Raw genomic sequence first — 23,173 nt, forward strand, 5'->3', positions numbered from 1 at the left:
GGCGAAGCGACCATCAATTTGCAATGTTGGGTGGGATTCGGAATCCCAAAGCGACTTCTCCGCTTTACAGATGCGTGACGTTGGGTGGTTATTTACACTTTTTAAGCCACCTTTGAAATACGGACACACATTTTAAAATGTTAATTTAGTAACCTGTTTCTTCTTCTGCCACAAGTCAAAAAGGCCTTCCTCACCTAGACCTAGCCAATTGAAATGGCCAATCAACTAGAAATTTTAGGTGGTTATCTTCCCATAAAATCCATCCTATACTCTGCTGCCAGATTAATAAACATTAGAAAATGACTTAAGTCTTTCCAAACTTTGTCACCACCCTACTCCTGTCTATAGCCCTTGCGGATGGTACACATTTGGACCCTCCTAACTTTATTTATGCCTCTTTTTCCACTAGTTTCCCTTTCTAAATTTCTGTTAAAATCCTACCGATCCTGCATAGCGAACTCAAAAGCGATCTCCTTCAGGAAGCCACTTAGGATTTTCTCAATGTCCTTGCTCTCTTCGAGACAAGGCTTTTTAATTCTTAATGGAAAATGGTTAATGGTACCTGACACTATCTTGTAATACAGTCGGGCATCTACGTTATCCTTTCTACTTACCACCCATTTTTAAATTCCTGGAGAGCAGGAATTATGACTTTTTCATTCTTGTATCCCCAGAAGGGCTTTCCAAAGTATAAAGTAAAATAAAGGGAGGAGGTGTTTAAAAAGCCCGTGATTGTTTTCAACAACTGAAACATTTAAAAAAAAAAAAAGTTCCCAGGGCGCCTGGGTGGCACAGCGGTTAAGCAGACGTCTGCCTTCGGCTCAGGGCGTGATCCCGGCGTTGTGGAATCGAGCCCCACATCAGGCTCCTCTGCTATGAGCCTGCTTCTTCCTCTCCCACTCCCCCTGCTTGTGTTCTCTCGCTCGCTGGCTGTCTCTATCTCTGTCGAATAAATAAATAAATCTTTAAAAAAAAAAAAAGTTCCCTTGAGAGTGCAATTTTGAGATTCATAGCTACAGGTCAATTGTAAATAGAAGGATTAAGGAACTGATTTCTCAGTCCCCTACTCTGTCTCCAATGTGACAGGTGCTTTCATAGATGTTCTTTCTTTTCTTTTTTGAAGATTTTATTCATTTATTTGACAGAGAGAGAGAGAGAGACAGCACAAGCAGGGAGAGGCAGGCAAAAGCAGCAGGCTGCCTGCTGAGCAAGGAGCCCAACATGGGACTAGATCCCAGGACCCTGGGATCATGACCTGAGCTGAAGGCAGATGCTTAACCCACTGAGCCACCCAGGTGCCCCTATGTTCTTTCATTTCTTCACAACAACCCTGTCAGGTCGGTGTTAACCCCACTCACCCATGAGAAAGCTGAAGCACAGTGACTTTGCTGACACAGCCGAGCTCTGAGCGGCAAACCTTGCATCTTGAACTCCCTTCTACTGTCATCAACATTACTTATTGAAAACGTAGTTAGTACTACTACAAGATCCTTTTCCAGAATCAAAGGAGCGGATGTTCACAAATGCCGTTGCCAAACTAGAACATGTTACGACTCAAAGGCAAGGTACTAATTACAAGGAGGATGTCCTAATAAGTAGAACAAATGGGTATCCCATCTCTACCATTTGGAGCAGAATGCCTTGAATAAACCGTCCCCATGGAATGCAGGTCATCGACAGGCGTTTTAATCTTAACATTTCATGTGAAGGTACTTTTAAAAAAGCAATGGTAGGGATGCCTGGGTGGCACAGCTGGTTGAGGGTCCCGCTCTTGGTTTTGGCTCAGGTCACCACTGCAGGGTCCTGAGATGGAGCCCTGAATTGGGCTCCCTGCTCAGCGACGAGTCTGCTTGTCTGTCTCCCTCTCTGCCCCAATCCCCACTTGCACTCTCTAAAATAAACAAATAAATCTTTAAAAAAGTAATGACAGGGTGCCTTCGTGGCTCAGTCCACTGGGGGTCTGCCTTCCGCTCAGGTCATGATCCCGGGACCCTGGGTTCGGCCCGCATCGGGTCCCTGCTAGGCCCTCCCCCTGCTTGTGTTCACTCTGTCAAATAAATAAATAATCTTTATTTTTAAAAAAAGTAATAACATTTAGTTATTTATACTGGCAGGTACTGAATATGTTATATATCCTTTATGTAATTTAATACTCATATGGCACTAGGATGTGTTTTACAACAAAAGACAAAAATAAGACATGGCCCCCCTGTTCAGAAGGCTTACAGTCTGAAAGGCATTAAGATACAGGGGATAACTATAGGGACAGAAAACTTTATCTTTAAAAGAATTTTGGCATGAAAAATGAGTCTTTGGTGATCATCAATGAAATGCCTTAATGAAAGGTTTTGGAATAGGTATTAAAAGGGAAGGTATTCCTTTGCATACCGTGAGAAACAAGTGATTTGGTATCTGGGACGTAATGAACAAGTCATTCTCAGCTGATGGCAAGAAGATGCTTCCTTAGATATCAGAATATTTTGAGCTAGAACAAAGTGGCTATGAAGTTTCAAAACAAGATGGTACCTTGAGCCCTTGATTTGACTGAGTTTCCTTTATTTGTAAAATTCAGTTAACACTGAAGGGAATGTGGGTCTTTTTGGCTTCTAAATGGAAGAATGCTTTAAAAAGAGACAAGAGGTCCCAAGATGAAGACCAAGAAAAATAAAACAGTGCAGTTTGGTGCTAAAAATAACAGGGAAAATGACAGAAATAAAGGGGAAGAGTCAAAGGTAGGGATCACAAAGCAATGGGAAGAAGTCACAGGATGACAAGGTTGTTTAACCTTGGAAGGAAGGTCAGGTGAGGGAAGACTTGATATGAAATTTGTCCCAGAAGAAATTATTAAAAGGTTTAAATATATAACCGAAAGCTCCTACTGAATTAAAAAACAAATTTAAAATAATTGCGATTAAAAGGAAAAATATAATGTAAAATATTTATTTAATAAAAATAATTTTATAATCCACACAGAATTGAATAAAAAGTACAACAAATTATTTTCACTTCTTTGCAAAATTGCATCCGGTACAACTTGCAAGTTGGGCTCAGCATTCTATAAATATGGTCACACACCAGGATATGAACTTATTATTGTCTTAAATAAGTAAAGGCTCCAGTTGTGTACCACACACTGTGAATTAAATTCCAGGGAAATATTGCTTTGGTAACATGGATAATTTGATTGTACCACAGTGCATTTCATTTAAAAAAATTAAATAAAATCCCTCGAACACCACTTTTCTACCTGTTTCTGAATAAACAATTCCCTACATAGCAAATCAAAAGATGCAATATAAATTAGAGGCTGTCCTTTTATGACCTCACTTCCCCTTCCCTTGCTTCCCTTCTGCTCTTGCCCTTGATGAGAAAGGAAAGTGAATGGAAAATGGCCTCTACTTACCTTCATTCATTTACTTCTAGAGTTCCCGCTTATACTAAATGAACACGTCAACTTTGGAATCTTGATACTATTATTCACACTGCTTACCTGTGTTTTTCTAAATAAGTTAACCTAGATTTTTTTTCAAGATAAGGCAACAAAGTTGGCTTTAAAATGGTTTTCATGTCTCACATACACTAGCAGCCACTCGGTTGACTAATTACAGAATTCGATATGCACATAATAACATTTTTCCTTGGAAATGAAATCGCTAGCAATTATTATTTTAAGCAGATATTCCAAGACGATCCACCCTTAGAAACAAAGGCAGATTTGATGTACAAAATGCAGGAATCAAGTCTATCCTAGTTCCTGTCGCACTGAAATCATTAAAAAGAGGCTCAGTTTGTGAAAAGGCCTTATAATAATCGAACAAATCTAACTCCTAATGACACCTGTATCTTGGATAAGAAGGATAAATAATATAAATGCTATAAACAGGGATGACGATATTAAAAAAGAAGACTTTTCATTTTATTTTGGAAATAAAAGGGAATGCGAATACAAAATGGGCTAGTTGTATCTTTAGCCCACATATTAACTCTTCATCATAGTATTAAAAGTCCTTCCTACTGAAGACCAAAAGACAGGCAATCATACCTTAAATCTTCTGATCAGGTCTCTTCATTTAGATTATTAGCAGGCCTCAAAACTTGCCTTATTTTCTAACTAAATGAGCTTCTCTGGGAAGCATACGAATAATGCCAAAGTGTATTTCTAAAGACAATGTACACAAACACAAAATTGTCAAGATGGAAACAGAACATTCATACAATGAATTTTTAAAAAATAAAATTAGAAATGACACATTCCTAATACGACAAAACACCAAACCAGAGCAAATATTGCCAGTGATGAGAACAACTTTCATCTGTAGAAACACAAGTGCACGCGAGTAACACAGAAATAAGAATTCAGCTGAACAGAGGCAGGTGCTGTGGGAACCTATTTCTCTTCTGACCTGTAATATCCCGCGGCCCCCGGGAAGCCTGGTCCCACCGGGCCAAGCCTCTGGCTGATCAGACAGAGAAGTAACTTGACCTACGCAACACCGAACTCACCTGCTATCAAGTATAAACGCCATGGGGTGCTCGAGTGCTCTGATTACTTGGTTTTCAAAATTAAGTTCACTTTTGAATCAAAAGAAAGTAATCCTTAAATTAGCTTTCATAAATAATCCACGAGATAAACTTCACCTCTGGCTCATCTAAACAGTACTGTTACTCTAGGAACACATGGTACAGTCAGTTGGCTGCTTCGAAGCCTTAAAAAGCACATTCGTAAATATACGTCTACATATTAAACCGTTAACTACATCGAGGCACAGGTGCTATGGAGAGTTTGTGCTCTAAGAAGCAGCTCCGCAGCAGCGTGTTATGACGTGGTTCCTTGAGAACTCGCTTCTGCATCTTCTTGCTTTCTGTATTTCTTCATAATACTAACTGTACCATTAGCCAGGAAAACCACAGCGATGAGTGCAAAATAACCAGCGTAGATCAGGAACTAACGGGGATGGGAAGGAAGAAACGGACAGTTATCAATTGGAAGAGGAGATGTTTTCTTTTATATATGTGAACATATCCTAGGATATCCCCAATAATTGCATACGTTGTTTCTTAGTAAGCCTTTACGAAACACTGTGTGCTTACACAACCTGCCAGGCGTGGACAATAAAATGGGGTAGCACAGCACGGTGGGACTACAGCCTGACGGCCTCCGTGCTGCTCCTGACTCCACGCCTTCCTAGCTGTGTGACCCTGGCTGAAACACCTCATCTCTGAGCTTTGACTTCACTCACAAAATAGAATTCACACTAGTCCCTAGTCTACAGGGTTGCTGGGACGGGATGAGACCATGTACGTAAGTATTTATTAGCACACAACGCTAAGGCTGTTAATACCACTGCTTTTATTTTTGTTGCTGCTGTTGTTACAACGGAATCATAGTCTCTACCCCCCCAGCTGGTAGGTTGAGCATGACCAGCAGGCCCAATTCTGCAGAGAAAGAACTTCTGTTCTTCCCCAGCAGAGGGCAGTAGAAAGTCAACTATATTCCATTCCGGGATTTACTTTTCATACGACCTTCTCTAGGCTAGTATTTTAATGTGACTATATAGTTTATCCACATCATCATCATCATCTTCTTAAAAGAACTTATGAAATAACTATCAGCTGGCTCATGAGTGCAGTACGGGTGCCACTCTAAGTCTTCGAGCCAGGTTCTTTAAAATTTGGGTACATTTTCCTATAGGAAACCTGTTATCAATAATGGCAGTTAAAGAGTTTCAGCATAGCCTACACAATCTGAGAATTTCTATAGCAAGATGACAAGCACTTAGTTTCTCTCCCACCCTCCATTCCAAATCTAAGCACCTAAACCTTGAGAGGTGTCCTCAAGGTTTTCACTGCTGGTAGTAATTGGGAAACACACAAAGTATTAAGCTCCCACTCCTCTGCTCGCCCCGGCCTCCTTTCTGAGGCAGCAGGATCCAGTGAGGGATGATTAGGCTTTAGAGTTAGAAGCTGGTTTAAATCCCAGCTTTGCTACATTATTACTGACCATGCAACCTTAAATGACAACTTAACATTACGTAACATCTCTCGGACTCATTCTCTCAATGTCCAATCCTGACAACCACCCTGCAAAACTCTATACGGAGTACCTGGCACGTAGAAAGTACACGTCACCTACTATTATCATCATCTCTGTTAGATCTGTTTGGCAAAAACAAAGTTAATTACCACTAACATGCTGGGCCTTTGTGTAGTAAGAAAACTATTATCTAAGTATGGAGGGAGTCATCTGGGCTGGGATGGGGCGGGGTAAAGGCACTTTTTGATTCAATCGCTTCTTTTGCCAGAGTACAGAGCAAGCCCCACCTACGAACTCACAACGCACAAAGGTGTATACAACTACACACTTCCTGAACGAATCCAAGTGTCCATACTGTCTCTGGGTGTGTGTGCAGCTGTTTCCTTGATGGGTCACTTGTTAAGAATCTCCACGCTATTCATCAACGGCAAGTCATTACCCTGGTATTTGGGTGAGTGGTATCTTGGCTGAAGAAGGGAGGGGACGTACGGAACTGTGCGATGAAGCAGGGCCTCTCAAACACAGGATACCATGTTCCACGCACGGGATTAAAAATGGAGGGAAATACTGGAAGCAGCAGCAAAGCTCGGCCTAGAAGGAACCAACATTCCTTCTTGGCTCTACCAGGCTGTTTAGTTACACTCAGAAACGTTCTAGGTCCTCATCAAAAAGATGACGGTCCCAACATCCTCCAGGGAGAAAAGAACTAAGGATGGGGGTTGACTAAAGGAAGGAGGGAACACCTCTACTTTTTATTTTATATCTGTCTACACCGTTCGGATTTAAGCTCCACTTTGTCACCCTGCTCGAGTGATAACATCTTGAGTGTTGAGAGAGAAATCTTACCTGAGTGGTAATTTCTAAGCCAAGGCCACTGGAATCCACCACGACGAGAGTGAGCAGTGTCTGCAGGGCCAGAGCAATGAAGGTGTTCACACCAAACACCAGGGCGTAGCGCTCCATGCTGAGGTTAGCAGCAATCTGAAAACTTAAAAAACCAATCCGCAAAAGAAGAATGAATCGGTAAGAATCACTTCCGAGCTAGTTATGATTTTTACTTCAATTGTGGAGAGCAGCCCCTTCTTTCTACTGTCATCTCCCTTCCCAACCAGGTGAAAAGCCATGTTGTTGCTAAGCGGTGTAAACTTCACACAAACATCTGAACAGAGCAGGAATCTACGAACAAGGAAATAAATGAACCTCACCTAAGTGCTTCCTCAGGAGAAAAACATACAATGCAATGCTTCCTCCTGGCTGCCTCTTTTAACTAGAAATTTTCATGTGTTCGTAAAGAAACCAAAAAAGTGTATCCTGCCACAACTTTTCCGAATGCTTCTTTGACTCAAAATACATACGTTGCGATGGTGATGAGTAACATGTAGATGATTCTGAAGACGACGTAGGACGTGTAGCACACCCAGATGTTGCTCACGGTGTCCATGATATACACGGAGGCAGCAATGAGCAGGGAAAACAGACACAGCGTCATCTCCCCCCACGTCGACCAGGATATTTTTATGTAACCCACGGCAAACACGGCAACAGCACCTACAAAACGAAACAGAGAAAACCAATGTAGTTATTCTGCTAAACAGATGCTCTTCTAATGAATTACAAATTCAGCGTAGATCATTAAATTTTAAAACCTTGCCACTTACGTTACACTACCCATAGGGCACATTACATTACACTACACTATACTACCACAGGGTAGCTCAGATTAGGGAGGGCCTTGAAAGTCGGGCAGAGAATTCTGGACTTGGTGGAATAAAGAACATGGAGCCACTGAGAGACGAGAGATCGAATGAGAGCAGCTGGCAATGAATGCAAAAAGAGGACACAGACCCGGGCATGCTGCTGGGGAAAAGCGACCGAGGCTGGCGCCGAGGCAGGAGTCAGAAATAGCCAGTGCTTCCAGCTCAGCGTCGCGGGAGCAATCATCTCCTAACTGAGGAGCCAGCTAGAAGACAGCAAAAGGGCATCTCTGCTCTTTGGCAACATGATGAGGCTGATAATGACAGAATGTGCGGGGTGCTTTCTAAGTGCCAGGCACAGTTATAAGTGTTTACAGAAATCATGGGATGTCGTCTAAAAACCTTAACAGGTAGGTCAACAAATTAGAAAGGGTGATAGAATACAATGGTCAAAGACACAGGCTCTGAGTTCAAATTCTGCCTTTACTACTTACCAGCTATCTGATGTTGGGCAGGTTATCCACCTGTCTGTGTTTCCTTAACTGTAAAATAGAGATACTAACTGCACCTGTCTCAGGCATTTTGTGAGGACTGAATTAACATACATAAGTCCTTAGAATAGCATTTATTGCATATTAACACTCAACATTAGTTATTGCTATAAACTACTGTGTATTGCCACTCAAAGTTTCACATCAAGCAACAAAAGCACCCAATAAATACAGATAATGGAAACCTGGATAAGAAGACAATTTTGAAAATCATTACATTAGGTTTCCCTGAAGGATATAAAGAATTCAAGTTTGTTAACCATGGTCATCCACGACTTTGAGCACTGCTAAATTTCTTCCTAAATTACAAAATCGGAACTCAAAAGAAATCATTCCTTGGGGTCACTTCAAACTTAGGAGGGGAGCAGCAATCGGATTGGGGGTGAGCTAACCACCGGAGGACTCGCCCGCCCCGCCCCGCTCACCCAGGAGGGTGGACACGGCCTCCACGCCGCCGTTGTAGATAGCAGCAGTGCGAGAGGGCATGACCTTCTCCCACAGGCCCTGTGTGTAGTTCACCACCTGGAAGTAGCCACAGGTGGAGAGGGCCCACCACACAGACCAGCAGAGCAGAGGGCGAGAGGAGTAGCACATCAAGAAGTCATTCCACAGGACCTTCAGCACAAGGAGACGGTCTGGCTCGGGTTCCTACACAGGAGAAGGGGAAGAAAGCTCAAATACCAGGCACCCACAGGAAACAACGGTTACAGACTTCATTTTCTATTTGACAGAAATTCTTCTTCTTCCTTGTGAAAACCAACGGCTTGTTTTCATGCAAACACGCGGTCCAGGGGCGTGGCTCATTGTATTGTGCTTCCCTTACTGCACTTTGCAAGTGTGTGTGCACCACCGTTTCGAGCAAGTCTATCAGAGCCAGGTTTCCCGCGGTAGTTGTCCCTTCGTGTCTTTGTGTCGCAGTTTGGTAATTCTCACAATATTTCAAACTTTTTCAGTATATATTTTTTATGGTGATCTGTGATCAGTAGTCTTTGATGTTACTACTGTCATTGTTTTGGGGTGCCATGAGCCGTACCCATTTAAGACGGCCAACTTAATCAGTAAATGTTGTGTGTGTGTGTGTTTTTTTTTTTTTTTTTTTTAAAGATTTTATTTATTTATTTGACAGAGATAGAGACAGCCAGCGAGAGAGGGAACACAAGCACGGGGAGTGGGAGAGGAAGAAGCAGGCTCACAGCGGAGGAGCCTGATGTGGGGCTCGATCCCGTAACGCCAGGATCACGCCCTGAGCCGAAGGCAGACGCTTAACCGCTGTGCCACTCAGGCGCCCCCTTTTTTTTTTTTTTTTTTTAAGATTTTATTTATTTATTTGACAGAGATAGAGACAGCCAGCGAGAGAGGGAACACAAGCAGGGGGAGTGGGAGAGGAAGAAGCAGGCTCATAGTGGAGGAGCCTGGTGTGTGTTCTGACTGCCCCAGTGACTGGCCATTCTCCCTCTATTTCCCTTTCTTCAGGCCTCCCTATTCCCTGAGGCACGGCAGCATTGAGATTAGGCCAGTTAATAACCCTATACTGGCCTCCAACAGCACCTTCTGCTATGCTTTTATTCTTATTTCCTTTGCCTAGAATGTTCTTCATTATTTTTCTATTCAAATCTTATTGTCTCCCAAAGTCTATCTCAAACAGCACGGCTTGCAGGCCACTCAGAAGCTCCAGAACCTTTGAGTAGGTACAGTTGGCTGTTTGCAAGGCCAGGTTTGCAATACCACTCATTTCTCTGCCCTGTTGTGCACAGAGGGAGACTAGTCTGTAGCCAAAACAACGGCTAGGATGGAAATTTCCGAGCGTAACTTTGCTTCTTTTATTAAATGCTTTTGAAGGACACAATCCCAATACTAACTCTTGCTACGAACAACATTTTCATGATGAAAAGGAGACTATCGTTGTCTCCTCAGCTGTTGATATTCCATTATCCGAAACACAGTAAAAACACACGGAGTGAGCCGTAACCGATAGGAACGAATAATGTACATTTGGTTTCAGAAAAAAAAATATGGATCAAGGAAGCATAGGTGCTGTTGAGGTAGGTTTACAATTTAGCAACAGTGAAGTTCTCACCAAACATAAAAAGCTTCTAGAACACTCTCTCTCCGGCTCCAGCCTGTTGTGCACTTACTCTGCTCCCAAAACAATCATTCTTGTTTTGGCCTGGTATCTCACTGAGCCCTCATTCCTAAACCAGAAAGCAGGGTATTAACAACCTATTAAGAGTTGACCTGTCTTTGGCTACTGTTTCAGGGGAGAGGACACTTATCCGAAGTTCAAGGGCATGAAGCTGTAACAGGGAAGGGTGCAACCACGTATGGCTACACACTCTCTCCCCTCCATCCCAACTCAGACACATCTACAGGCCGGGGTCTGACTGGAGATACCCAGAGGGAATGGTTTGTGACCACAAGGAGAAAAGGAGGGTCTAAAGGCAGACTATGTCCCTTCAAAGTCTCTATACAATTCTGGCTTTGTGCTCGGGGCCAGCCTGGAGGGAAAGGGGGACTACTGTCCCAACACAAACCTCCCACCACTGTCACCTTTACGATTTCATTTCTTTAGATTCTAAAAGCTCTTTTGACATGAAAAGACATAGGAAGATACGTATCACATACCACGGGGCAAAAAAATCCATGCAGTTACAAAACTCCATGAACACTGTAATTTCATGTGCTATAAAACGTACACCTGTGAATACATACTATGTAATACATGAAAAGATGTTTAGGAAGGTCACTAAACTAATAGTGGAAATTTACTATTGTGGTGGTAGCAGATCAGATGATTCTGACTTCTTTTTATGTAGTTTTCTTTTACTGTTTATTAAAAAAGGAAGTATGAATGTTGTTTATAAAATCCGATTTTTTCCTGTTAAGATGATATATTTATATTAGCTATATACTGTATTTATATTAGCTATATACTGTATTTATAGTGACTGTTGAAATTAAGTAAATAAAGGCCATTTTCTCCCTCAAATGCGAGGATAATCTCAGTGGAATGAGAACCAAGCAATGTTCCATAGTTACGCCTACTCACACCCCCCCCAAACTCAACTCCTACTCATTTATCACAATGGGCATCTAGTTTCGGATTTCACTTCAAGAAAGGGTTCTGACGTGGTGCTAAAAACAAAAAAACAAAACAAACCCTCGAGAAATTATTTCTCTTCACCAAGGAATAGAAGTCTCTAATACAGTGGTTTTTGAAGTCAACTAGATCTGGGTTTGAATTTTGACCGTGCTATTTTCTATGTGCCTTTGGTAAGTTATCTGATGGAAGCTTCCGTTCCCTCAGCTGTACAAGGGGCAGGGATACCTACACACAGAGTTCTCATAAGGCTTAAACGAGCTAATGAATCTAAGATTCTTAGCACAGTGTCCAGTACCCAGGTCAAAATAAATGGGAGCTGGGGCGATAATGATGATAAAAAAAAAAAAAAAAAAAAGAACAGCAGAAGCACATTTGCCTACAGGCAGATGGAAAAAAATTCTAAATCTAAGCCTTTTAACTATAAAATGGAAATGAATGTTTATTTCATCAGGCTTTTGGAAGAACTAAACGGGTGTTATTCTCAGTGAGTAGCAAGTGCTCGATAAATGCTGGTTTCCTTTGTACTCCATCATGACTCATTGATACAATCAACAAATATGAGTGCCCACACGGCACGTCTGGCGATGTTCTAGATTCTGGGGATACAGCATTAAAGTCCCTGCCCTCATTAAACTGACATTTTGGTAAGGGAGACAGACGATAAACACACACACGAGAGCTTACTGTAGGAATGACAGCAGGAAGAAAAGAACCAGGGTCATGGGCTGGCAAGGGACTGTGGTAGAGAAGGGGACGGACAGTAAGAGTGTTGAAAGGCTTTCTGAAAAGCTCATGCCTGAGTTGATACCTGAGTGACATAAAGGAACCAGCCACGAAAATCGGAATCAAGGGCAGTCCTGACTGAGAACCTCCGGGCTGAAGTTCCAAAGTGGGACTACGCCTGCCGTGGTTTGGCCAGCGCCGTGCGGAGCACAGCCGGGAGGTAAGGCCAGGCTGGATGGGGTCTCACAGGCCACAATGCGAGTTTTGGATTTTCTTCTACATACAATGGGTAAGGTAAGTAGGGTTTCATGCCTTAAGTATGAAAATTTGAGTCAAGGGAAGGTGACTGCAATTAAACCACTTCTATATAATTCCTAACTCTACGGGGGACTGGACAGGAAAGGAAAAGGTGTTCGTGTCCTGCCTGGCAATCTGAAGAAAAATACATCTTCAGATCAGTCAGCTCATAAAACTCAGTATTCTAGAGCTCAGGAAAGTTCACTGATCGTCTGGTTTAACATTCTACTTTTAAGAGTAGCTTCGGTTAAAGAATTAGTGGTGGAATTAGTACCAGATTCTAGTGACACCTCTCATAAAACTCAGAAGACCAGGAGGAACCAACTCAAAGTGAGAGATTATCTGCAGCCTCACAATAACGATTTACAGTGAAGGCACACAGCTGTTCTTGATTACTTGTGTCTAATGACAAAGATGGTAACAGGAATGAATATAGATTGATTACCTACTACGAATACTCATTTGAGAGCCTTCCATGACCTCTACATTTAACACCTGAAATAACCCTGTGAGGTCGAAAGAAGAATGAGGAAAGCAATTAAGTTTCAAAGAATGAAGCAACTTGCCCAAGATCACCTTGCTGGTAAGTACCAGACCCTGGTTTGACCTTCTCCAAAACCCACTACTGTGTGCTGCTGGAAACCATTGAGTACAACGTGGAAACATTACTGCTGCTACTGTCAGTGTTTCGTAGAGCTCCAACACACACACACACAAACCTATTCATGGTAAGGATATCAGTCTACAAACAAAAGTATAGCTGCGTTAACACGTATTGTTTATTATGTGTCAGGCCCTGTGCTAAAGAAGTGGCTTAATTTACACCATTTCTAACAGCTCAGCGATTTAAATCAGGTCCAACTATGGGCCAAGCACAGAATGAATCCTGTTTCCTATTTAGGAAAGAGAATCACTGGCTATGCTGGAATGTTGACACACTGCCCCACAGCACAGGCTCATTCTGAGAACTCACCAATACTGTAAGGTTACTTGTGGACAGGGCTGTCACTTTGACTCCTACTTCATCTTCCCTTTGCATAAAGTCAAGATCAAACCACCCACCCATCTACCTACTCTTCTTCACTGTATTTAGCACAATTATGATTTACAGTTCAGTTGTGGGCTTTATCAACTTAAAATGGCGCTGTGATCCCCGGTCTCCCTGTGCTGACTTTCCTGCAAGCTTGTCAAGAGACACAGCACTATTTCAGCCCAGTACAGCTGCCAAGCAGCCCTAACCGCCTGCTCCACACCAGCAGCAGAGCCAAGGATAAGGTGGAACTGAACTGACTCTACCTTTTACCCCCATGTACCAACACGATGGTTCTGAGCATGCTGTCGCCCCGTGAAAGCCTTTATGGAGCAAAGCACAGATCAAAGTGGATCTCATATACGCTCTTTAATGATGTTACAGAGTCTATCAGTGCAATTCTGCACAAGTCGCTAATCCCTGTTCCCAATCCTTATCTCGAAAATGACACGGTTGACCACATCTAAAGTCCCTTGTAACTTTAAGATACTCTGATGGTCCCTACGGCCTGTGATTAGAATCACTTCCAACTCTAAAATTTCGTAATTCTTCAGCATGTCAAGTACTGACATTTTGCATATGTATAAACAACAAATGTCAAGCTGGTCTAGGCCAAAGTTTTTAAATGGTAGGTTACAACTCATTAATAGGTAATAAAATCAATGCAGTGGGCAGTGATGTGCATTGTAAAAAATGAAATGAATGAAACAAATAATACACTACATAATCATTAATTTTAAATTAAAAGTAAAATAAAACTGCAAAATTTTTTATCAAAAAAATGAACTGAACGGAATGCATCAATAAAGTATTGTGCTGTAAAACCTTGGCTTCAGTTATACAGAAAATATGTACACACCTACGAGTGGAACTTGTTCCTGTGTAAAACGCATTTCTTACTCATGTTCAAAATGGTTTAAAACGTACTGGTCTATACACATCTTTAGAAGTATGGCCAATGTTAATATTTAAGATATATTTATATAGGTATTACAGATATGTACATATTAATTTTACCTACAGCCATTTTAACACATTTGAAACAGAATTTTTAAAGGGTCCTTATTCTTTTTTTCTACTACATAAGATCAGATGATTATAACCCTCTCCCTCCTCCATTAACCCTTTGTGGACTTGGCAACATCACTTACCAAACTATGAAGGAATCAGCATCGCATTCCTACTTAATCCCGGGTATTTTGACGGATGCTGCCCACAGGTGCCCTAGTAATCAAATTGAGTTTCATGACCAGTGTCACCGAGGCTCAAGCTCTTTGGGATGACGACCTAAGTTTCAACTAGTGACCTCAAGTGAAGAGCGGGGGTAGGCATCGGACAGTAATTAGATGCCACATAGAAACAAACTGAGTTAATTCCAGGTTGGGGAGCCAAAGACTTCACTCACATGGGTTCTCTACTCTCATTCAGTCTACAAGGCTTATGGAGCTCGGTTTTATGACTGACAGAGCCCACCCACAAAGTGAGAATGTTAACAGGTTATTTCCAAACATGTCCCATGAGAAAGCTGAGACTAATTCAGTATGGCTGGAACGAACCTTGCCCCTCACAGCTTATAACCTGTTGGGAAGATAAAAAGCTTTTATAAAGAAGGGTGAATGATTGGGGGAAGCAATTAATCTTCCTGGCTAGCCAGAACGTAGGGATGGATTATTCTGATGCCATACCCAAGAGACAATTTCACAGTCACAATTTTAATATGTATTCCATCATCATCTTGAATTTTCCTCTTGTGATTATCTTCTCTGCATTATTCATTACTAGCCCCCTCTGGGAAAGGGTCACTTGAAAATACAGATATGACTTCCAGCACAGAAGAGGAAACTTTGGGTTTCCATTCAGAAACTGGAAGTAGATATTCATCATTTATTGGAGTCATTTCATCTATTCATCTAGCAAACTGTTCTGAGTGCTTCACCGAGTACTGGGGATAAAGATGGAGACGACACAGCTCCCACCATGGCTCAACACATCTCTGACACAAGCAGTACAATGCTGTACAGTCTGCTTTGCAGGCCATTCACTCCAGGATAAAATATATTTGTCATCCCTAAAATAAATCAACCTTATCTCTACTCAATGAATGACTGAACCAATGGACCAACTCAGAATAAAAACCTGAATCCAGATGAGTACCAGGTCTCGCAAGAGGGGGTTTCCTGTCTGCTTTGTCGCCACTGCTCTAGCAACCACGAGATGTTTAAGGCTAAACTTACCGGCTCCTCCATATTTAGAGGGATTTTTGACTCAATGTCCTCCCACCCAGGAAGGTGGTTAGAAGCTGAGGTGTGGGTTCCAATGCCGCCATTTTGTGCCTTGATGCCTTTCATTCTCTGGCAGGTGGAAGGGACGTGGTGAAAGAAAAGGCTCTTCTGCGGCATAGGCAGAAACCAGGCCACAGCAAAAGCCACAGAAACACACGTAAGAGAGACGACATTCAGACTGAACAGGGACCAGCCTGCCACGGAGACGAGGATTTGCCCCAGGACAGAGCCCACAGTAAAGCCCACCAAGGTGGCACTCCGACAGTAACTTGTGACTTTCTGGTACATGTTCAGGTCCACCACGCTGTAGATATAAGAGTAATAGGCAATTTCAGTGGCTGTGGCGATGCCATAGAAGAATTCCAAGAACTGAATGGCCAGCAGTCCCTGGGCGTAGAGCAGCATGAACCACGTAACGATAAGGCTGAGTCCCTGCAGCAGGACGACAGGCTTGTAACGGAGGTAGTCTGTGGCAAGGAACACAGGAAACAGCAGCACCAGGTAAGAATAAGTCCATACTGGATAAATTTCATTGAAGACCTGATGGAAAAAGACAATGAAAAACCCATTAGTGATATCAACGGACCCGGAATATTCGTAACAATGTATTCTTATAAAACAACCTACCAATACCTCTCATAAATCATCCTCATCAACCAAAGAGATCGCAGCCACAATTCTGACAGTTGTTTGGAATATCCTTCCCCATTTTCACCCCATCATTTTTTTCTTAAAATCCTCCCCCTTCATCAAGGCCTAGCTCGAAGCCGTCCTCATCCTGGCAGACTTGGCCAGAGCTGACAGTGTTGGTGCTGCAACCCTCAGAGCTGCCCCGATACTGCTCTGGGCCCGTCCCCCCAGGTCCCTCCCAGCACTGCTTCTAACCGCGGTGGCTCGTCTCCCACGGAGCTTTAAAAAATGCAGATATCTAGCCAACAAGCTCCCAGGAGATGCGTGTCTGAGCCAGAGCTGCGGACCCCTGCCTTCAAGGGTGGGCTCCTGAGGGCTGACTCGTCCGACGCTGACCCGCACGGCCTAGCAGCCAGCTCGCTGTGTGGAGGGTACTTGCTCAATAACTGCTTTGGAAACAGGTTAGTGTTTGGGAATCATCATCGATTCTTCCTTCTAGCCACAGAACAGGGAGACTTGACCCTACCGTTTGATTAGGTTTCTCTGATTTTAAGTTTTACTGCCTTGGAGGAAGAGGTAAAGAGGATAGTTCTGTCCTAGTCTGGACAGAATACTTATCTGTGGATGACAGAATTATAGGCAACTCTGATGTCCTTCTTTCTGCTTGTCTATAATATGAAAAGGATAGATGTTTTTGTTTTCTCGTTAATGGATTTTTAAAATTGGAATAAAGTAGAAGTAATCTCTAAAATAAGCTTTCTGCCACACAGACCCTACTGGGATTTCACCCCCATCATTTGCTGTGATTATCACCAAGTTTTTTGTTTAGTTCCCTTTAGCCTTCGTCTCCATTACCAGTAAAAGAGGCATAACCCCTACAGCACAGGGTTGCTTGTTGCAAGGATTAAATGAGAGGATACACACAGATCACTCAGTCAATTTAGAGGTCAAGACTTGAGGACTGAAGCTGAAACAGACCCTCTGGGACAATACGAATGAAGTAAATCAACTGACCTGCCAACCCCATTCCTCTAATATCAATCACTATAGGAGACCCTCCCCTCTTTTACACCTACCCGTGTCTAGCAAGGTCCTGGGGATGTACATAAGTTGGTTTTTTAAATGATCATTTCAAAGTCTAGATCAGTGGTCCAGATTTTTAAGTGCCTTCTGAAAGGCAGTCTTGGTAACAGGCTAAAGGCTTTGCTATGAACCAATCTAATCCCAGACTCTGACAATCTAAGGCTGGGGGCGACTTGCTTTTTAACTCTCATGTTCACTCAAACGTAAAATGGGCTGTGTTCAGGGTTTAGAAGAACATTAAACTAAACAGTTATTGTAAAATCTTTTGCCGGTGCAGAGCCCAACTACAAAAGTAAAACATAATCTGAAATATATTCCAAACTTGATTTCTGTTTTTGACCGGCCAGATATCAAAAGTAATTTGTCTAATAGTCTCACCTTCATGAATTTTTTAGCCTAATTTGTTTTGTATAAATCATTTAGAAATCTCCACTCGATCAGGAAATTTCTTGCTCCTGAATACGGGTGTAAAAAGAATAATCATGGAGGCGCCTGGGTGGTACAGCGGTTAAGCGTCTGCCTTCGGCTCAGGGCGTGATCCCGGCGTTATGGGATCGAGCCCCACATCAGGGTCCTCTGCTAGGAGCCTGCTTCTTCCTCTCCCACTCCCCCTGCTCGTGTTCCCTCTCTCGCTAGCTGTCTCTATCTCTGTCAAATAAATAAATAAAATCTTTAAAAAAAAAAAAAAGAATACTCATGACCTGTAGAAATGATTCTTATTCCAAAGTGTGTAACTTTCAGCAACTGCGGAACGAAACGCACTGGGCCAGCACCACCAAAGGGGACAGATAACTTTGAGATAAAAGCTGTGACTTTTCACAGTGGTGTTCCATTAACAACTCCCCACTCCTTTTTTGCCTCTGGTTTTACCCACAGTCTCCTATAGTTTTCTTAAGTGTGAGACTGCCTCGTCTGACTCCACCCGTTTCTTCACCATCACATTTTCCCCAACATGTTTTTCCCAACACAACACCACAAACATTAGCCGTCGTGCCCTTTAAAAATACTCTCGATCACTTCCTTCGATACCCCGCGTTCTCTTGTTCCCGCCATACCCTTCAGGACTTTGACTTCTTCACTCCAGCAATACTGTCTGTACACCTACGTGTGCTCTATACCTTTCAGTAACGGCTGTCCCCGGATGATTAACTGCTAAGGTTTTCATTACATAAATCTCATCCTTCTAATTATCAACTTAACATGCTTATATTTAAGAGTCTAATTCTACTCAAACACAAAATCACAATTAAGATAACGAAGATGAGGAAAAGTAACATGGCCAGACCTGCAATGCCAAGTAGGAATAAAATTAAAGCGGCTGGGGTGGGGGAAGAGATGGGTTCTCTTTAACTCATTCTAAATTTAAAAAACCTGACTTTTCTCCTATGCGAGAGATCAACGCAAGATCAATGTCCCTATCACAGTGTTATCAGCATTTTAATAGCAAATATCTACTGATGTGCCACAAACTATGCTAATTGCCTTTACCTACCTTACTTCATTTAATCCAAACAACAACCCTAAGAGGTGAATGTTTTTATTACCTCTATTTCACAAACTGAGGAAACCCGGCCTTACAGAAAGGTTAAATAAGTTACCCAAAGTAAGTTACCACAGCTAGCATTGGCAGAGGGAGGGTCAGAATCTTGATAGTCTCAATCCACCACACTAAAATGCCTCATTCCTCCAATCAGAAACTTTTGTTGACCATCTACGATGTTCTGGGGCTCTTCTAATGCCCACAGCAGCTTTTTCAACCTGTATTAAGGTGCTTTTATAGGGCAGTCACGAAGAGAGAAAGACTATGCATTCTCCAGAGCTTAGCCATTGGGTCTCCCGAAGAAGATCCTTTCTCTTTCAATGCCCCCACGGACAAACTGTTACAACAAAAAATATTTCTTCAATAGATACTTTTAATCCTGAAGGGAAACTTCCCACATGCAAAAATGTACAAATTACAGACTCTTATTGTCCATACTCTGGATAATACCTGCTTATCCAGCTAAAATCTGCCATGTGAGCAAAGGGAATTGGTTTTATCATAAGGTGCCTTTCACCACTCTTTGGATCAGAGCTTGTTTGTGCTTTCTTCTGAGATACCAAAGTCAAGAGAAAACAGATGTTCATTTTAAGCTGTAATTCAGATTTAGACTTTATGTTAGAATCCAGTTTCAAATAAACTACTTAATAAGCCCTTATTTGCACAACACTTTAAGCTGTGTGGATTACAAAAAAATAAAATAAAAAATACAATAAAATAAAGCCTCAATTCTTCAGGAGTTCTGAACCTAATGAGCAATATATATTCATATGTTGTTGATAAGGGAGATAGGAAATATGGGGTTACTTCTTTGAGGTGGACCTTGAGGGCGGAGAAAGTTAGAGGCTAACAGAAAGATATCCACAGATAGTACGGGAAGCTTATTCCAAGCAGAGATCACAACTTTAAGTACATACTGGTAGGTGAGAGGCTGTGGATATGCTGGATTTATGACAAGACTGATGTGGATGGCATGAGGGCACGTGGAAGGCGGCAAGGAGAGGAAAGACGTAGCAGGAGACAAGGCTGTGAAGGAGGTCAAGAGCCAAATTCTGTAGGACTCAGAATATCAGACAGAATCGGCAGACAGGTTTTTTTTTTTAAATCAAAGAGGTAGTAAATGTCTGTCAAATCACATGCTAAAAAAGATGAAAGAATAAAAAACTGTTGGAGATATAGAGCTCTATTTTATTAAAAGTTTGGCTTCATCTATCAGAACATAGTCCATTTTTAACCTGCTTAAAACTTAGAAAGTGTGTGGGGGGGGCACCTGGGTGGTTCAGTTGGTTAAGCGTCTGCCTTCGGCTCAGGTCATGATCTCAGGGTTCTGGGATGAGCCCCACACTGGGCTTGCTGCTCAGTGGGAGTCTGCCCTCTCCCTCTGCCCCTCCCCATCCACATACCGCTTGTGCTCTCCCTCTCTCAAATAAGTAAATAAAATCTTAAAAAAAAACCCTAAAAACGTAGAAAGTGGTACCTGAAACAGGGAAACATTTTTCCTGAAATCTAAGGGAAAAAATCCTTTGAGAGTACAAAGATAGAGGAAATTCTGTCCTTCTTTTCCTTCTTCCGCCTTTGGACTTGGTTAACAACAGCTCCATTTAAGATGATCTACGTTGGCCCTTCTAAAGTCCTACAAGTAAATACAAACTTCAACACAAACATCACTGACCATGACCTGACATTCACTTTGCCTAAAAATCATGTAATATTTTTTATTAACTGTCCACTGGTGAAAGCAAGCATTAGGTCAGGAAGGAGAACAAGTTGTTCTATTTATTTCAGTTATTACACATTTTAAAAACCCAGGGTTCTGGAGAGAGGGTGAACAGAGCCATACTGTGCAGGAACACCAGTATCAGCCAAGGTCCAAGGTCCTCCTAGACAAACGACCTCCTTTCTAGACCACTAGATTTCTTTCCAAACTCTGCCCTCCTCCTCCTCCAATTTGCAATAACGGAAATTGTGCTATGTGTTTGTTACATAATCAGCAAATATTTACCGGGTCTAGCACCCTTGTTTTTACTCCAATGCCACTGAACGTATTTCACTCACCCTAGAAAGCTCTCCGATTAAACAGGGCACATGATGACACATGACATGGAACTCCTCTGCCCAGGGCACATGACAAAACAGATCGGGTTTCAAATATCAACGTTCGGAGCATGTTTCTCCCCCACGTACCCCTCTCTCAGGCAAGGTGCACTCACTGTGCAGATCACATGGCAGTTCCCATGAAACTTTCATTGAAAGTAGCTCAAGAAGTATCATTTCTGCTTCAGTGACTGCAGCTCAGTCAGCAGCTGTCTCCAGAATCACTCTCTCATATTTACTGCAGTAATTTTCTTCTTGTAAAATCATCCTGTCCCCAGTGTTAAAATGTAACCAGTGTTAAAATTCAAATAGGCAACGAGTAACTGTGACAGTCCTTTGTGGGGTGGTCCTTAAGACTGAGAAATAAAAGATCTGAAGTTGGGTAAAGGCCAATAATATTTGCTCAAGTAAGACAACATAAGAAATTCAAATGCAGCCCCCAATTTGGATTCAACACTGACTTTCAATTCTGTGCTAAGTGTCTTTGAAAATGGAGGGGCAAAGCAACAGCAGACTGGACTGTGAGTAATTCGATCCTGCTCTGACCTGTTATGCAGGGATAGTGAGTTGCTCCTTAAAGAGGTGATTACTAACCACAGGAAGAAGAGTAAAGTTTAAATGGGAGGGAAGGGATGGGAGGAAAGGTAGGCATAGGAAAAAACAGCTATTATGTGCCCACTCAGCTTTGAGCCTTTGTAGTGTTCTAGAAAGGAACACCAGACCTCGGCCTTCACGCCTGTAGTGGAGAAGCAAAACTAACATCTGTGAACCAACAATTCACCATGCAAGAAAAACTGTAATTAAGTGCCAATTACGTGATACCATCTCAGTATCTGCTTTTATCCCAGGAGGTAGGGGATGAGAGAGCACAGCACGTCCTTGAATAAAGCCTCACCTAATTAATAAAACAAATTAAGATGATGGATTTTTGTTTGTTGTTCTGTTCTGTCCTTATTTGAGTACATCCATTCTGTCGAAGGCAAACAAAGTAAGGGATGGGGAAAAAAGAGGGAGCAGCAGGGAGAGGGAAGAGTCTTTCAAAAAGCATCGGTTACTTAGCACTTGGTTCCCAACTTTCAATCAACAAACATTTACTAAACCTTCCCCGTGCCCCAAGTACAACTTGCTGTTTTCACTTTTTTCTCCACATCCCCGCTGCGCCCCCTCCCGCCGCGCAGCTGGAACTGCCCGACCAACGCGAGCACGGTGCAGGACGGCAGCATCGGCACACCGCCTGAAGCACACCCGTGCTGGAGCTCCCGCCGCGAGTTCCGAGCCCCCCTTCACAGAAGACGTGCCCCATAAATCCGACGGACTCCCGAAAAACTGCAGAGTAGCGCAGCGCCAGCACCGAGCCGGCTTCCGACTGCGAAAAGGCAGAGCTCTTTGCCCAGAAAGCGTCCGGAGGCTCCAGCGCCTTTTCCCCTCGCTCCTCCTCTCTCGAACCGCCTCCCCAGCGCCCGCTCTCTGCCGCGCGGGCCCCCGGCCCGCCGCCGCGCCTACCTCCTTCTCGGTCAGATTCTTGTCGGGCCCCAGCAGGTAGGGGGTCAGGAAGGGCTCGGACGGCCTGAGGCTGGCGAAGAAGCCGTAGGCGCACAGCAGCGCGGTGGGCAGGAACCAGCACTCGCGGGGCACGCGGGCCGTGCGCAGGAGCACCGTGGCCGCCGCCGCCGCCGCCCCCCGGGACACCGGGCGGGGCACATCCATTCGGGGTGCGGAGGGCGGGGACCCGGCCCGGCCCCTCTCCTCGCCCTCTCGTCCTCCGCCAGCCGCAGTGAGGCTCTAGCGGTGCCGCGGCGGGGAAACCTGGACTCGCGAACTGCGCCCTTCGCGGCGGCGCCAGGTCGCACGGGGCTCACCGCCGCCTCCACGGGCAGCCCTCCAGTCTTCCCCTGCTGCGGACGCCTCACATGTTACTGCCCGAGCCCGCATGCGAGACCCGCCCCCCGGGGCCGCCCCGCCACCGCCCCCAGATGCGCAGCCAATCGCAGCGGACGCTTAGAATTTGCCTTCTCTCCCATTGGTCGCTGACTCCGAAGATGCGAATCGGCGCGGGCTGAGCGCGAGTCGGCTGACGTCCGCCGACCTGCAGCGCTTGGGAAAGGAGACATGGAG

The 23,173-nt window shown here is 43.5% G+C and overlaps 1 protein-coding gene across 1 annotated transcript; it reads right to left on the minus strand.

The window, feature by feature from the left end:
• Positions 1 to 2,924: 2,924 nt before the first annotated feature.
• On the minus strand, positions 2,925 to 22,972 carry SLC19A2 (solute carrier family 19 member 2). Its single transcript, XM_026509420.4, has 6 exons — positions 22,562 to 22,972; positions 15,664 to 16,251; positions 8,705 to 8,927; positions 7,390 to 7,582; positions 6,881 to 7,022; positions 2,925 to 4,945 (listed from the first exon to the last, which is right to left on the minus strand). The coding sequence occupies exons 1-6, from the start codon at positions 22,763 to 22,765 to the stop codon at positions 4,817 to 4,819; spliced, it is 1,479 nt and encodes a 492-aa protein (XP_026365205.3). The 5' UTR covers positions 22,766 to 22,972; the 3' UTR covers positions 2,925 to 4,816.
• Positions 22,973 to 23,173: the final 201 nt, after the last annotated feature.

The sequence above is a fragment of the Ursus arctos genome, unplaced genomic scaffold (genome assembly GCF_023065955.2).
Source record: "Ursus arctos isolate Adak ecotype North America unplaced genomic scaffold, UrsArc2.0 scaffold_2, whole genome shotgun sequence".
In the NCBI taxonomy this organism is placed as follows: Eukaryota; Metazoa; Chordata; class Mammalia; order Carnivora; family Ursidae; genus Ursus; species Ursus arctos.